Genomic DNA, 16,091 nt, shown 5'->3' with positions numbered 1-16,091 from the left:
CTAAGTTCCATAAAAGTGCCCTACACGGTGAACACTTTGCGGTGTCAACGTAGCTATTCCTGAGAACACTTCACCGACTCTAGTTCCTTATTCTACCAAGCCAAGTTTCCTTTTCCTGGAGGCCAAGCCGAGTTGCGACTCCCGATTAGAACTGGAGTAAATCCACTTCCTTGCCTTGTTCCTGAATCAAGATTGGTTTTAGCTTCATCTCGTTCCTACCTTGATATCAAAGACTTTCTAGTGACTTTGGACCTTGTTATTCAGTCTTGCTTCCTTGTTGTTTTCCCCGCTCAAGAACTTTCCAACAGTTTTGAGCGTGTTTCGGTTTCTGGACTTTGGACAATAATATTGGACATTTCTCTTCAACTCTTTGGACTAATTCATACCTTTTCACAAAGGACTATTGCCCACTCATCCTTTCCACTTTTTCATTCCTGAATTTATAATTGTTTTAATAAAGATATTATATGATTATTGGTCTCTGTTTGGTTTCCAGTGCTCACGCTGCCTTGGGGTGCAACACCCGTCTGGACCCCCTCGGAACCTCCCAGACGCGAACGGGGCCTCTCTCTCTCTCTCTCGCTCTCTCCTTACCGTCATGCCCAGCGTGCCCAAGGCCTTCTGCCGCATTGCCATGGCCATGCGCTTCTTCTCCGCCCGCGTCTCCCTCCGGGCTGCGTCAATCTTCTTGTTGACCTCGGGATGTTCCCGCAGGGCCTCCAGCAGGTTCTCGGCCAGCGTCCCGATCCCCTCGTCGCTGGAGACTTGCTCCAGTTTGTGCAGGTTGGTGATGGAGTCCGTCCCGATCAGCACCTACGGAAAGGCCCAAAGGGAAGGAAGGCACAGTTGCCGAAACCAATCCCAGAGCAGTTTTGCATCCAACATGGAGGCCATTCTCCCGGGTGAGGGGTCCTCCTCCCACAGATGCCCTTTGGGGGGTTTTCTGTTGAAGGCGCTACGGTGTTGCACTCTCTGTACTACATACACAATCTAGTCCACAGTAAAATAGCAAAGCAATTTATTGAAGAATATCCGCAAAAAGCAAAACAGTTTCCAAGCATGAACATAAACGAGAATCCTTTTCCATGAGCTAAGACAAGGCAGGAGATGTGCTTCCAGAAATCAACGTTGCTTCGTCTGAGATCTCTTTCTGTTTGCCCTGTATTTACCCATGTTTACAAGGCAAAAAGCCATTTCTCTGCCCTTGAATTCCCACGCGTGGGGCGATGACCCCTTAACCTCAACCTTGATTCTCTATCTAAGGAAGACTCCTCTGACTCACTGCCCGAACCACCTGCAATTTGTTGATGTTCTGACTCCTTAACATTAGTTTCTATTTCCTGTGGCCTCTCTAACAATTCAGAGCCAGAGCCATCAATATTCCCAGCATCAGAGCCTTCGACATGGCCTTGGTCAGCCTGCATAAACCCAAATCCCCCTTCATCATCAGACTGAACCAGAATCAGACTGGCAATCTCTAATACGACAGAGTTGTGTGCGTTTCTATCCACCGCCGGGCCTTTCCACAAACCAATATGAGCGGTGGATCGTTTCCGCCAGGATTTTCTGCGGAAACGAAAGGAGAAGCCGGGAAATACTCACCTGGGTGGCCGGATGCTGCGTGGCGAGGCCTCGGAGGAGGCGGAGGATGAACGGAAGCGCCGGCCGAGACAGGAACTTCTTCCAGACGTCGGCGTCCAGGCTGCAGAGAGAGAGAGAGAGAGAGAGAAGGAAGACAGCGGATCAATGTCAAGGCATCTCAGCATCCAACAAGGATGCATTTCTTTCAAGGAAAGGACCGCAAAGTCCTTTTAAAGCCTTTCCAGAAGAATCGGTCCAACATCACCATTTCAAGCAGCCACCAAAAGCCCTCCCTCCAAGCACATTGTAAGTTACAGTGAGCGCCACATCCCAGTGTTCCTTTCTCTCTCGACTGGTGTGGAATTTGCATGATCCCGCCCACTGCCTCTCCCATAACACAGCAAACAGAGGAACCGATCAGCAGCTGAACATGCTAGAGAGGTTTGGGGAGAATTCACCATGATTTAGAGGAGTTGTAGGTCCAGGATGTATAGTTCACCTGCAATCTAAGAACACTCTGAACTCCACGAGCAATAGATCTGGAACTAACTTGCCACACAGACCCAACATGGCCAACTTTGCATACTGCGGGCCAACTGGGAATACTGGTGGACTTTGGGGGTGATTGACTTTTAACTCTGGGAGTTATAGTTCACCTGTATTCAGAAAACACTGAACCCATCTGGTGATGGATCTGGACCAAACTTGGAACACAAATACAACATGGCCAACTGGGAATACTGGTGGACTTTGGGGGTGATCTTAATAAATAAATAAATGAATAAATAAAAATCATCATCACCATCATCACCATCCAAAAATACATCACTATTCTAAATAGCGTTCGACTTGTGATTTTTCAATACAAAATCAGCATATAGATCTCATTTGTTGTGTCCCACTATGTCTTTGTGTCAATAATAATACAGTAGAGTCTCACTTATCCAACACTCGCTTATTCAACATTCTGGATTATACAATGCATTTTTGTAGTCAATGTTTTCAATATATCGTGATATTTGGTGCTAAATTCGTAATTTCCAATGGTGTAGAATGATGACAGATTCTCCTTCTTTGCAGATCTTGATGATGATAATAATAATAATAATAATAATAATAATAATAATAATAATAATAATAAATAATGTAGAATGGTCATAGTTTCTCCTTTGCAGATCTTATGAATAATAATAATGATGATGATAGAAACAGGAAACATTTATAACCCAGGAACAAAAATCATGTTGCATAGTGTGAACTCGGAAGTCCTAGGTCAATTTATAAATATATATAATATATTGTATATACATATAATATTGATAATATTTTTTTTTTCGTGTCAGGAGCAACTTGAGTCTCTTCTGGAGTGAGAGAATTGGCCGTCTGCAAGGACGTTGCCCAGGGGACGTTGCCCGGATGTTTTGATGTTTTTAACATCCTTGTGGGAGGCTTGTCTCATGTCCCCACATGGAGCTGGAGCTGACAGAGGGAGCTCATCCGCACTCTCCCTGGGTGGGATTTGAACCTGGCAGCTTTCAGGTCAGCAACCCAACCTTCAGGACACTTAGTCCACTACGCTATCTGGGGGCTCCTGATAATATTATTATAATGGAATACAATATTATACTACTAATAATACAATATAATCATATCAATTATATATATTACTAGCTGTGCCCGGCCACGCGTTGCTGTGTTGTTGTCTGGTGGTGTTGGTGAGAAATTGTTGAGGTAGTGGTGGTATTGAATGTCTGTTGTATGGTTGTCTTTATGTTTAGTATGCACACTGAAGTGGATTATATGGCAGTGTGGAGTCAAGATAATCCAGTTCAAAGCAGATAATATAAGATTCTAAATGGGTTATATAGATGTGGAAGGGCCTTGAGTCTACACTGCCATATAATCCAGTTAAAATCTGATAATCTGTGGAAGAGGCCTAAGTGAGGCCTAACTGTGCCTGTCCCCTGGGCTGAGGAGGTTGCTAGGAGACCAAGTGGGCGGAGCTTAGCCTTCAAACTGGCAGCAATTGGATAAAAACTATTATTCCCCTGTAATTAGGACTTTATTTTTCTTTTCTTTTTGTTGTATCAACCTAGAGCCGTGAATGATGGGTTGTGTTGTCAAATTTCGAGGTTGGGGGGCCTGTAGTTTTGTTGTTTTGTCCGCTGCCCTGATGCCATCACTCTTTTATATATATAGATATATTAAATGTATTAATTTAATAATATTACCATTTAATGATATAGTACAATAGAGTAATTTAATGTTTATATTGTTGCTATGCTAATATTATATTGTATGTTCATTTGATTTGTAAGCCGCTCTGAGTCCCCTTAGGTCAGGGGTCCCCAAACTAAGGCCCGGGGGCCGGATGCGGTCCATCGAAGCCATTTATCCGGCCCCCCATGGCACAAGGGCAGAAGGGGGTTGGGCTAAATGACCTAAGGGGTCTCTTCTTCTCTTACAACCATTATTATTATTATTATTATTATTATTATTATTATTATTATTATTATTATTATTATTTTATTATGACACAGCAAACTAGATAGATATGCTGGATTTCGTTTCACAAAATCACAAGTCAAACACTTCTCAAGTGTCTAGGACTGTGCGATGTATTTTCGGATGATGCGTGCAGATCCCAGTAGGGTGGCCTTTTGCAGTTGGCAGATCGTAATTTTGTCAATTATTATTATTATTATTATTATTTGAAATGCAACAAGATGAGTCCATAGCAGACATTCTGCTGGCTGTTGTATTGGATCACACGTCGGACACTTCCCAGGTGTCTAGGACTGTGTAATGTATTGGTGAATAATGCGGGCAGATCCAAGTAAGGTGGCCTTCTGCAGCTGACAGATGGTAATTTTGTCAGTGCCGATTGTGTTTAAGTGCAGACCAAGGTCTTTAGGCACTGCAGCCAGTGTGCCGATCACCACTGGGACCACCTTGATTGGCTTGTGCCAGAGTCTTTGCAGTTCGATCTTTAAATCCTCATATTGTGTCAGCTTTTCCAATTGTTTCTCCTCAATCTTGCTGTCCCCTGGGATTGCCACATCGACAATCCATACTTTGTCTTTTAATTGAGAATTATTATTATTATTATTATTATTATTATTATTATTATTATTATTAACATTGAGGCTGGGTGGCCATCTGTCAGGGATGCTTTGCTTGTGCTTTTGATGCACGAGGCTGAAGGGGGTTGGACTAAATGGCCCAAGAGGTCTCTTCCAACCCTCTTTATTATTATTATTATTATTATTATTATTATTATTAACATTGAGGCTGGGTGGCCATCTGTCAGGGATGCTTTGCTTGTGCTTTTGATGCACGAGGCTGAAGGGCGTTGGACTAAATGGCCCAAGAGGTCTCTTCCAGCCCTCTTCTTTATTATTATTATTATTATTATTATTATTATTATTATTATTATTAACATTGAGGCTGGGTGGCCATCTGTCAGGGGTGCTTTGCTTGTGCTTTCGGTGCACAAAGGCAGAAGGGTATTGGACTCAATGGCCCAAAGGGTCTCTTCCAACCCTCTTTTTATTGTTGTTGTTATTATTGTTATTATTATTATTCATTATTGCTCGGCCCACTATAGTCCGGCCCTCCAATGGTCCGAAGGATCATGAACTGGCCCCCTGTTTAAAAAGTTTGGGGACCCCTGCCTTAGAGGTAAGAAGAGAGGGATATAAATGTAGTAAGTAAATAAATAAATATCTCCCCCAGTGAACTCGGAAGTCCTGGGTCAATTTATAAATATATAATATATTGTATATACATATAAATATTGATAATAATATTATAACGGAATACAATATTATACTACTAATAATACAATATAATATTGATTATATATTAAATGTAATATTACTAATAATATTACCATATAATGATATAGTACAATAGAGTAATTTAATGCTTATGTTGTGCTATACTAATAATATATTGTATGTTCATTTGATTTGTAAGCCGCTCTGAGTCCCCTTTGGGGTGGGAAGAGCAGGATACCGTGTTTGTCTTTGCCTCTGTTCTATGTTAAGGCATTGAATGTTAGCCTTATCTGTGTAATGTGATCCGCCCTGAGTGCCCTTCGGGGTGAGAAGGGCGGAATATAAATACTGTAAATAAATATAAATAAAGTAAGTAAATAAATAAATATCTCCCCCAGTGAACTCGGAAGTCCTAGGTCAATTTATAAATATATAGTATATTGTATATACATATAATATTGATAATAATAATATTATAATGGAATACAATATTATACTACTAATAATACAATATAATAATATTAATTCTATATTAAATGTAATATTACTAATAATATTACCATATAATGATATAGTACAACAGAGTAATTTAATGCTTATGTTGTGCTGTAAGCTGCTCTGAGTCCCCTTTGGGGTGGGAAGAGCGGGATACCGTGTTTGTCTTTGCCTCTGTTCTATGTTAAGGCATTGAATGTTTGCCTTATATGTGTAATGTATTTTATATTCCGCCCTGAGTCCCCTTCGGGGTGAGAAGGGCGGAATATAAATACTGTAAATAAATATAAATAAATATAAATGTAGTATCATAGAATCATAGAATCATAGAATAGTAGAGTTGGAAGAGACCACATGGGCCATCCAGTCCAACCCCCTGCTAAGAAGCAGGAAATCTCATTCAAAGCACCCCCGACAGATGGCCATCCAGCCTCTGCTTAAAAGCCTCCAAAGAAGGAGCCTCCACCACGGCCCCGGGGAGAGAGTTCCACTGCCGAACAGCCCTTCTCACAGTGAGGAAGTTCTTCCTGATGTTCAGGTGGAATCTCCTTTCCTGTAGTTTGAAGCCATTGTTCCCTTGTGTCCTAGTCTGCAGGGCAGCAGAAAACAAGCTCCCTCCCTCCTCCCTATGACTTCCCTTCACGTATTTGTACATGGCTCTCATGTCTCCTCTCAGCCTTCTCTTCTGCAGGCTAAACATGCCCAGCTCTTTAAGCCGCTCCTCATAGGGCTTGTTCTCCAGACCCTTAATCATTTTAGTCGCCCTATTTACTTAGTAAGTAAATAAATAAATATCTCCCCCAGTGAACTCGGAAGTCCTGGGTCAATTCACCAACTCTCGGCAAGCTAGGATCCCAAAGTCTTTGGGGAAAGGCCTTCTGTTATTAAACGGCCAACAGACCCCGAGGGCCTTGTGTCAGGATGGGGCTCTTGTTTTGTTGTGCTCGTGCGACTCACTTCTTGGCGCTGGGGATGTGCTTCTTCATGTAGTCGAGGGCGTTCTGGGTGATGCCCCTCTGCAGGATGAGGTCCTTCAGCAGGTGCCCGTTGCTGTTGTTCTTGATGCCGGCAGCGATCTTGCAGAAGCAGTCCAGGAAGACCTTGTCGTCCCCGCTGTGCTCCTCGTCGTACCTGGGACAGAAGGAGGAGAGCGGGCCTGAGAGGGGCTCTTCCCCGTGGGCCCCACTCGCTCTGGGCCTGGGGAGCCCCGTCCTTACTTGTCGAAGGCGCAGTAGGGCCGGAAGCGGTCCACCAGCGTCTGCATCTTCTCCGTCTCGCCGAAGGAGAGGTAGGGGATGATGCGGAGGAGGCCCTGCAGGACGCTGGGGTTGGAGCGCACAAAGGTGCTGTTGATCTGGTCCAGGAGCATCACCAGCTGGTCCTTGTCGCCCGTCAGGAGGAGGTTGCCCTGCGGACGACAACCCGGCAAGTTTGCATCCCAGAATCCCAATCCAGCTTGTGTGACATCTTGGTTGGCCAGAGGGAAGTATGGCCACATTTATTGAAAAATACACAAAGGACATAATATTCACATATGCAGTGACAGCCGCAAGAATAACCTTTACGAGACTTTGGAAACAAAATGAAACCCCAACGAGACGACAATGGATAGAGAAATTGGATGAAATACATGACATGGACAAACTAACGTACTTAGTGAAAATAAGCAGAGGAAATGTAAATACTGTAAATAAATATAAATAAAGTAAGTAAATAAATAAATATCTCCCCCAGTGAACTCGGAAGTCCTAGGTCAATTTATAAATATATAGTATATTGTATATACATATAATATTGATAATAATAATATTATAATGGAATACAATATTATACTACTAATAATACAATATAATAATATTAATTCTATATTAAATGTAATATTACTAATAATATTACCATATAATGATATAGTACAACAGAGTAATTTAATGCTTATGTTGTGCTGTAAGCTGCTCTGAGTCCCCTTTGGGGTGGGAAGAGCGGGATACAGTGTTTGTCTTTGCCTCTGTTCTATGTTAAGGCATTGAATGTTTGCCTTATCTGTGTAATGTGATCCGCCCTGAGTCCCCTTCGGGGTGAGAAGGGCGGAATATAAATACTGTAAATAAATATAAATAAATATAAATGAAGTATCATAGAATCATAGAATCATAGAATAGTAGAGTTGGAAGAGACCACATGGGCCATCCAGTCCAACCCCCTGCTAAGAAGCAGGAAATCTCATTCAAAGCACCCCCGACAGATGGCCATCCAGCCTCTGCTTAAAGGTGCTGTTGATCTGGTCCAGGAGCATCACCAGCTGGTCCTTGTCGCCCGTCAGGAGGAGGTTGCCCTGCGGACGACAACCCGGCAAGTTTGCATCCCAGAATCCCAATCCAGCTTGTGTGACATCTTGGTTGGCCAGAGGGAAGTATGGCCACATTTATTGAAAAATACACAAAGGACACAATATTCACATATGCAGTGACAGCCGCAAGAATAACCTTTACGAGACTATTTACGAAACCCCAACGAGACGACAATGGATAGAGAAATTGGATGAAATACATGACATGGACAAACTAACGTACTTAGTGAAAATAAGCAGAGGAAATGTAATAAAAAGGACAGATTGGGGAAAATATGAGGAATATAAGAAAAAAGCAAAGGAAAACTAAACAAATGGAGAATCCGAGAATGGAATTATGAACTAGACCAGAGTATAAAGAGAGAATAAATAAGAAATGAAAATAAAACCACAAAGAAGAGAAAACGGAAGACCAAAAAAGACTTTTTTACCCTATGATACCCTCACTTCCTAGACTTCCACCCATATCCTTTCACTTCCTCCCCTTCTTTTTTCTATTCAATTTCTACCCTAATCCTTCTTCACTTACCTTTCCTTTTTAATCATGTACACAAATGAAAATCTTAATAAAAATTATTTTAAAAAAAGAAAAAAGAAAAATACATAAAGGAGCGGCGTGACTGGACTTAACGTCAGGGGAAACCTTTACCTTTTTTACATAAGGGAGAGACGGATAGAGTAACTGTCTATGGAAACCCTTTTGTAGTACAGTAGAGTCTCACTTATCCAAGCTAAATGGGATGGCAGAAGCTTGGATAAGCGAATATCTTGGATAATAAGGAGGGATTAAGGAAACCCTAATATTGGATGGATGGACGGACAGACAGACAGATGAGAGAATCATATGATCCTAAACTTGGTCGAAACCCCAAGGGCTAGACAGTCTAACCCAGGGGTCCCCAAACTAAGGCCCGGGGGCCGGATGCGGCCCTCCAAGGTCATTTATCTGGCCCCCGCCCTCAGTTTTATAATATAATATTTTATATCATTTTAATAATATAATATATTGTATATACATATAATATTGATAATAATACCATATAATAATATTAATTATATGTTATATATTACATATAATATTACAGTATAGTGGTATAGTTCAATATAGTAATATATAATGCTAATATTGTGCTATGCTAATAATATAATATATTGTATGTACATACAGCTGCTCTGAGTTCCCTTCAGGGTGAGAAGGGTGGGATATAAATGTAGTAAATAAATGTAGTAAATGAATAAATAAATAATTTTGGACTTAGGCTCGGCCAAAATCTGAAATGACTTGAAGACACACAACAACAACAACAACAACAACAACAACAACAACAACCCTAATTAACCTGACTATCTCATTGGCCAGAAGCAGGCCCACACTTCCCATTGAAATCCTGATAGGTTTATGCTGCTTACAATTGTTTTCATTTTTAAATATTGTATTGTTCTTTCATTGTTATTGCTGTTTTGCACTACAAATAAGACATGTGCAGTGTGCATAGGAATTTGTTCGGTTTTTTTCTCTCCAAATGATAATTCGGCCCCTCCACAGTCTGAAGGATTGTGGACCGGCCCTCTGCTTTAAAAGTTTGAGGACCCCTGAGATAGATAGACAGATAGATAGAATATTGGATGGATGGATAGATAGATAGATAGATGGTGGAGGCTCCTTCTTTGGAGGCTTTTAAGCAGAGGCTGGATGGCCATCTGTCGGGGGAGCTTTGAATGAGATTTCCTGCTTCTTAGCGGGGGGTTGGCCTAGATGGCCCATGGGGTGTCTTCCAACTCTACTATTCTATGATTCTATGATCTTGCCCTGAAGTGGCCAAAGCAGGCCCTTGTGCTCGCAAGTCCCTCTCACCTTGTCTTCGCTGAGAGGCTCCGCGTTGGACTCGTCCAGGATGATCTCCATGATGCTGAGGACCTGCTCGGCCACCGCCGCCCCGCCGCTGTCCTTGCTCTCTTGCTCGGCCACCAAGGCCTGCGGGAAGAAAGGAAGGAAGGAAGGAAGGAAGGAATGCATGGGGACGATGGTCTGGCTGGTGCTTCTGCCTCCGGGCCCAGAATCCCCAGCATGAAAGAGCCCCTTTTAGAGAGATAAAGCAGGACACAAATCTAATATTTACCAGGTTGAGGGTCCCCAGCATGACGTTGAGGGTGTTCATCTCCAGCTTGACCAGCTGCTGGCGGTTGACTTTGACTTTGACGCAGTAACTGAAGAGCTTCAGGAGGACCTGAATAATAATAATAATAATAATAATAATAATAATAATAATAACAATAATAGTAATAGTAATAGCAAGCCATCAGAACAAATGCAATTAAGGCCAAGATTGAAAAATCAGCTGATGACCCAAAATGCAGACTGTGCAAGGAAACCGACGAAACCATTGATCATATCCTCAGCTGCTGTAAGAAAATCGCACAGACAGACTACAGACAGAGGCACAACTATGTGGCCCAAATGATTCATTGGAACTTATGCCTCAAGTACCACCTGCCAGCAGCAAAGAACTGGTGGGATCACAAACCTGCAAAAGTATTGGAAAATGAACATGCAAAGATACTGTGGGACTTCCGAATCCAGACTGACAAAGTTCTGGAACACAACACACCAGACATCACAGTTGTGGAAAAGAACAAGGTTTGGATCATGGATGTCGCCATCCCAGGTGACAGTCGCATTGAAGAAAAACAACAGGAAAAACTCAGCCGCTCTCAGGACCTCAAGATTGAACTTCAAAGACTCTGGCAGAAACCAGTGCAGGTGGTCCCGGTGGTGATGGGCACACTGGGTGCTGTGCCAAAAGATCTCAGCCGGCATTTGGAAATAATAGACATTGACAAAATTACGATCTGCCAACTGCAAAAGGCCACCCTACTGGGATCTGCACACATCATCAGAAAATACATCACACAGTCCTAGACACTTGGGAAGTGTTCGACTTGTGGTTTTGCGAAACGAAATCCAGCATATCTATCTTGTTTGCTGTGCCATACAACGTCGTTGTGTTGATAGTAATAAATCTCAACCTGACCTCAAGTCCCTTCCTGCATTTTTGTTATACAATTATTAGCATTAGCTTTATTTATATCCTGTTTTTCTCCCCACGGGGGACTCAAGGCTGCTAACAACCACAAAATCAAATAAAAAATTAATTAATAATAATAATAATAATAATAATAATAATAATAATAATAATGATGCTGGATTTCATATCACAAAATCACAAGTCGAACACTTCCCAAGTGTCTAGGACTGTGTGATATATTTTCAGATGATGCGCCCAGATCCCAGCAGGGTGGCCTTTTGCAGTTGGCAGATCGTGATCTTGTCAATGTCTATTGATATGAAATCCAGCATATCTATTTTGTTTGCTGTGTCATACAATAATAATAATAATAATAATAATAATAGGAGCAACCCCAGGGGCCATCCAACCCCCTTTATTCTGCCATGCAGGAAAGGCACAATCAAAGTACCCCCAACAGATGGACATCCAGACTTTGCAATAATAATAATAATAATAATAATAATAATAATAATAATAATAATAATAATAGGAGCAAGCCTAGGGACCATCCAGTCCAACACCCTTTATTCTGCCATAGAAGAAAGGCACAATCAAAACACTCCCAACAGATGGCTACACAGCCCGGTAATAATAATAATAATAATAAGAAGAAGAGTTGGAAGAGATCTCAAGGGCCATTAGTCCAAATCCCTTCTGCCTTCATGCAGGAAAGGCACAATCAAAGCACCCCCAAGAGATGGCCATCCAGCCTTTGCAATAATAATAATAATAATAATAATAATAATAATAATAATAATGATAATAATACATCACACAGTCCTAGACACTCGGGAAGTGTTCGACTTGTGATTTTGTGATACGAAATCCAGCATGTCTATCTTGTTTGCTGTGTCATACAATAATAATAATAATAATAATAATAATAATAATAATAATAATAATAATGATAATAATACATCACACAGTCCTAGACACTCGGGAAGTGTTCGACTTGTGATTTTGTGATACGAAATCCAGCATGTCTATCTTGTTTGCTGTGTCATACAATAATAATAATAATAATAATAATAATAATGATAATAATACATCACACAGTCCTAGACACTCGGGAAGTGTTCGACTTGTGATTTTGTGATACGAAATCCAGCATGTCTATCTTGTTTGCTGTGTCATACAATAATAATAATAATAATAATAATAATAATGATAATAATATATCACACAGTCCTAGACACTTGGGAAGTGTTTGACTTGTGATTTTGTGATACGAAATCTAGCATATCTATCTTGTTTGCTGTGTCATACAATAATAATAATAATGAAAATAATAATAATAATACATCACACAGTCCTAGACACTCGGGAAGTGTTCGACTTGTGATTTTGTGATATGAAATCCAGCATATCTATCTTGTTTGCTGTGACATACAATAATAATAATAATAATAATAATAATAATAATAATAATAAGCTTTAGGAAGGGGGTCAAGACGTTCTTATTTAACATGGCCTTTAATTGAGCCATGGCAGGATTTGGGGATTTTCTTATCGGGAGGGAGGAGGGATACATGCGGGAGGAGGTTATGGTTTTAACTGAAATGTAGCATTTTATTGATTGTTGTTTTATCATGGTTTGATCTATTTTGTTCTCCTGATTGAAGGATTTGGATGTTTGTATTCTGTTTGTGAACAAGCGTTTAATGAATGAATTATGTTGGCTTTAACTCGGTCCAGATTAAGGTTTACGTGCAAGGTTTTTGTGGACGAATGGTTTAAGTATTTTTATTGTACTGTTTTAAATGTATTTATTGGATATACTAAATTGATCGTTTTAATTGCTTGTGTTTTTTTGTACTGTACACCGGCATTAGATTTTGACAGATTGTGAGCCGCCCTGAGTCCCTTCGGGTGAGAAGGGCGGCATAGAAACGATGGAAATAAATAAATAAATAAATAAATAAGTAATACTAGACACTTGGGTCCCCCAGAGGCTTAAGAACATCTTGACCCCCTTCCTAAAGCTTATTATTATTATTATTATTATTGTTGTTGTTGTTGTTGTATGTCACAGCAAACAAGATAGATATGCTGGATTTTGTATCACAAAATCACAAGTCGAACACTTCCCGAGTGTCTAGGACGGTGTGATGTATTATTATTATTATTATTATTATTATTATTATTATTATTATTATTATTATTGTATGACACAGCAAACAGGATAGATATCCTGGATTTCGTATCACAAAATCACAAGTCGAACACTTCCCAAGTGTCTAGGACTGTGTGATGTATTATTATTATTATTATTATTATTATTATTATTATTATTGTATGTCACAGCAAACAAGATAGATATGCTGGATTTCGTATCACAAAATCACAAGTCGAACACTTCCCAAGTGTCTAGGACTGTGTGATGTATTATTATTATTATTATTATTATTATTATTATTATTATTATTATTATTATTATTAGGTGGACTAGACATCACACTCTCAAACTCCTGCCTCATGCCTTATGGAGAGACAGGTATTATTATTATTATTATTATTATTTTATTATGTCACAGCAAACAAGATAGATATGCTGGATTTCGTATCACAAAACCACAAGTCGAACACTTCCCAAGTGTCTAGGACTGTGTGATGTATTATTATTATTATTATTATTATTATTATTATTATTATTATTATTATTATTATTGTATGACACAGCAAACAAGATAGACATGCTGGATTTCGTATCCCAAAATCACAAATCAAAGAAGGTCTTCCTCTGGATGCCACCACCCAGGGAGATGAGGCCACGAGGACTCGCTCACCGTCAGGAGGTGCCGTCCTTGCTTGAAGTCCTTGATGCCGGAGAGGCGGTTCAGCATGCAGCCCAGGCCGCCGCACTGGGCCATGACGCCGGCCATCTTGTAGACCTCCTCCTCGTCCTCCTCCTCGTCTGCGGAGAAGAGAGAGGCTGACAGGGGGAGAGAGAGGCGGCCGCCTCAAGAAGCCACCGCACCAAATGACACAGGCGATGGGGGATTGCCTCCAGGGTCCCTGCTTCTCTTCAACGAGCCCACCTTTTTGCGGGACTATGTTGTGGTCTGGAAGGACTGTGAGTGTTCAGAAAATGAGAGTGGGGATGCTGGGATTGGATTCAGAATCCCAAGAGAATGGCGAAGGCCGTTCCCACGAGAACCTACGGTCAATGTAAGATTTGTACGCACAAACGTACACAGAGATCTATGAATACGTGTAGAGATGCAGTTGCCCTATTTGCGAACTAATATCCAGAATACAACATGGCATGACTTCCAGACCTCTAAAGACCAGAATATTAGAACATCGCTCACGCATCAAGAATAAATCATCAGATTCTACCCTTTACTCACTGTGCCCGGCCATGCGTTGCTGTGGCGTTGTCTGGTGGTGTCTGTATTTTATAGGCAGTGTGGAAGAGGCCTAAGTGAGGCCTAACTTTGCCTGTCCCCTGGGCTGAGTGGGTTGCTAGGAGACCAAGTGGGCAGAGTCTACACTGCCATATAATCCAGTTCAAATCAGATAATCTGTATTTTATAGGCAGTGTGGAAGAGGCCTAACTTAGAGGCCTAAGTGAGGCCTAACTTTGCCTGTCCCCTGGGCTGAGTGGGTTGCTAGGACACCAAGTGGGCAGAGTCTACACTGCCATATAATCCAGTTCAAATCAGACAATCTGTATTTTATAGGCAGTGTGGAAGAGGCCTAACTTAGAGGCCTAAGTGAGGCCTAACTTTGCCTGTCCCCTGGGCTGAGTGGGTTGCTAGGACACCAAGTGGGCAGAGTCTACACTGCCATATAATCCAGTTCAAATCAGACAATCTGTATTTTATAGGCAGTGTGGAAGAGGCCTAACTTAGAGGCCTAAGTGAGGCCTAACTTTGCCTGTTCCCTGGGCTGAGTGGGTTGCTAGGACACCAAGTGGGCAGAGTCTACACTGCCATATAATCCAGTTCAAATCAGATAATCTGTATTTTATAGGCAGTGTGGAAGAGGCCTAAGTGAGGCCTAACTCTGCCTATCCCCTGGGCGGAGCTTAGCCTTCTAACTGGCAGCACTTGGATAAAAACAATTGATCCTCTCCCTCTAATTAGGACTTTATTTTTCTTTTCTTTTTGTTGTATCAACCCAGAGGCGTGGATGAGGGGTTGTGCTGTCAATTTTCGAGGTTGTGGGGTGTTTAATTTTGTTGTTTTGTCCGGTGCCGTGATTCCATCACTCTTTTATATATATAGATTGGATTATCTGGACAGTGTGTGGTCTGTGGTGAAAAGAGGCCAACAGACTATGTCTCCCAGAATCCCCCCCTCGAAGGAAAACCAAGCACCGTACCAGTTGTAGAGTCCAGCGACTCGATGAACTCCTCCGTCGCGTCCCCCAACAGACCTCGCATGCGGTAGATGATCCTCATCGGCTCTCCCTGAAACAAAGGGAGGAAAAGCACAATAAGCGAGAGGCTACTTCGGGTATATTCTGGGGATGATAGGACGTTGTGTCCCGTTACTGGGGGAAATGGGGGGTCCAATGGGATTCCAATCTGAGCAGCTGTTCCAACCCTGATCTCCAGAGAACGGGTTCAATACTCTGAGTCTCTTTGTGGAGGGAAAAAGCGGGGCATAAATAAGCATAATAACAACAACAACAATAAAAACACTCAATATTATTCCCACTGTAATGAGGTCCATCAAAACCGTGCACTTTTCAATTTTGCAATTCAAGACCTATTGTATTGCAATGCTTTTAATGCTAGTTTATTTATTTGTAATTTATTTATTTATTAGCGGCATTTATATCCCGCCCATCTTATAACAACAACAACAACAACAA

The 16,091-nt window shown here is 41.3% G+C and overlaps 1 protein-coding gene across 5 annotated transcripts in view; it reads right to left on the bottom strand.

Moving 5' to 3' along the window:
- Positions 1-16,091, bottom strand: part of ubr4 (ubiquitin protein ligase E3 component n-recognin 4) — a 258,399-nt gene that overhangs the window by 18,288 nt on the left and 224,020 nt on the right. For 4 of the 5 annotated variants that reach the window (XM_062965588.1, XM_062965591.1, XM_062965589.1 and 1 more), the window contains 8 exons: positions 15,597-15,684; positions 14,057-14,184; positions 10,323-10,430; positions 10,058-10,177; positions 7,073-7,263; positions 6,813-6,986; positions 1,603-1,702; positions 595-813 (listed from right to left, as the gene is read on the bottom strand). In XM_062965588.1, the coding sequence (XP_062821658.1) occupies positions 595-813; positions 1,603-1,702; positions 6,813-6,986; positions 7,073-7,263; positions 10,058-10,177; positions 10,323-10,430; positions 14,057-14,184; positions 15,597-15,684 (1,128 nt within the window). Of the gene's footprint in view, positions 1-594; positions 814-1,602; positions 1,703-6,812; positions 6,987-7,072; positions 7,264-8,064; positions 8,188-10,057; positions 10,178-10,322; positions 10,431-14,056; positions 14,185-15,596; positions 15,685-16,091 lie in introns of those variants that run through there. The other variant, XM_062965592.1, reaches the window with a different exon arrangement.

Source organism: Anolis carolinensis, unplaced genomic scaffold (genome assembly GCF_035594765.1).
Source record: "Anolis carolinensis isolate JA03-04 unplaced genomic scaffold, rAnoCar3.1.pri scaffold_15, whole genome shotgun sequence".
Lineage (NCBI taxonomy): Eukaryota > Metazoa > Chordata > Lepidosauria > Squamata > Dactyloidae > Anolis > Anolis carolinensis.
The sequence above is the reverse complement of the archived record's forward strand: the minus strand, read 5'-3'. Positions and strand labels throughout refer to the sequence as shown.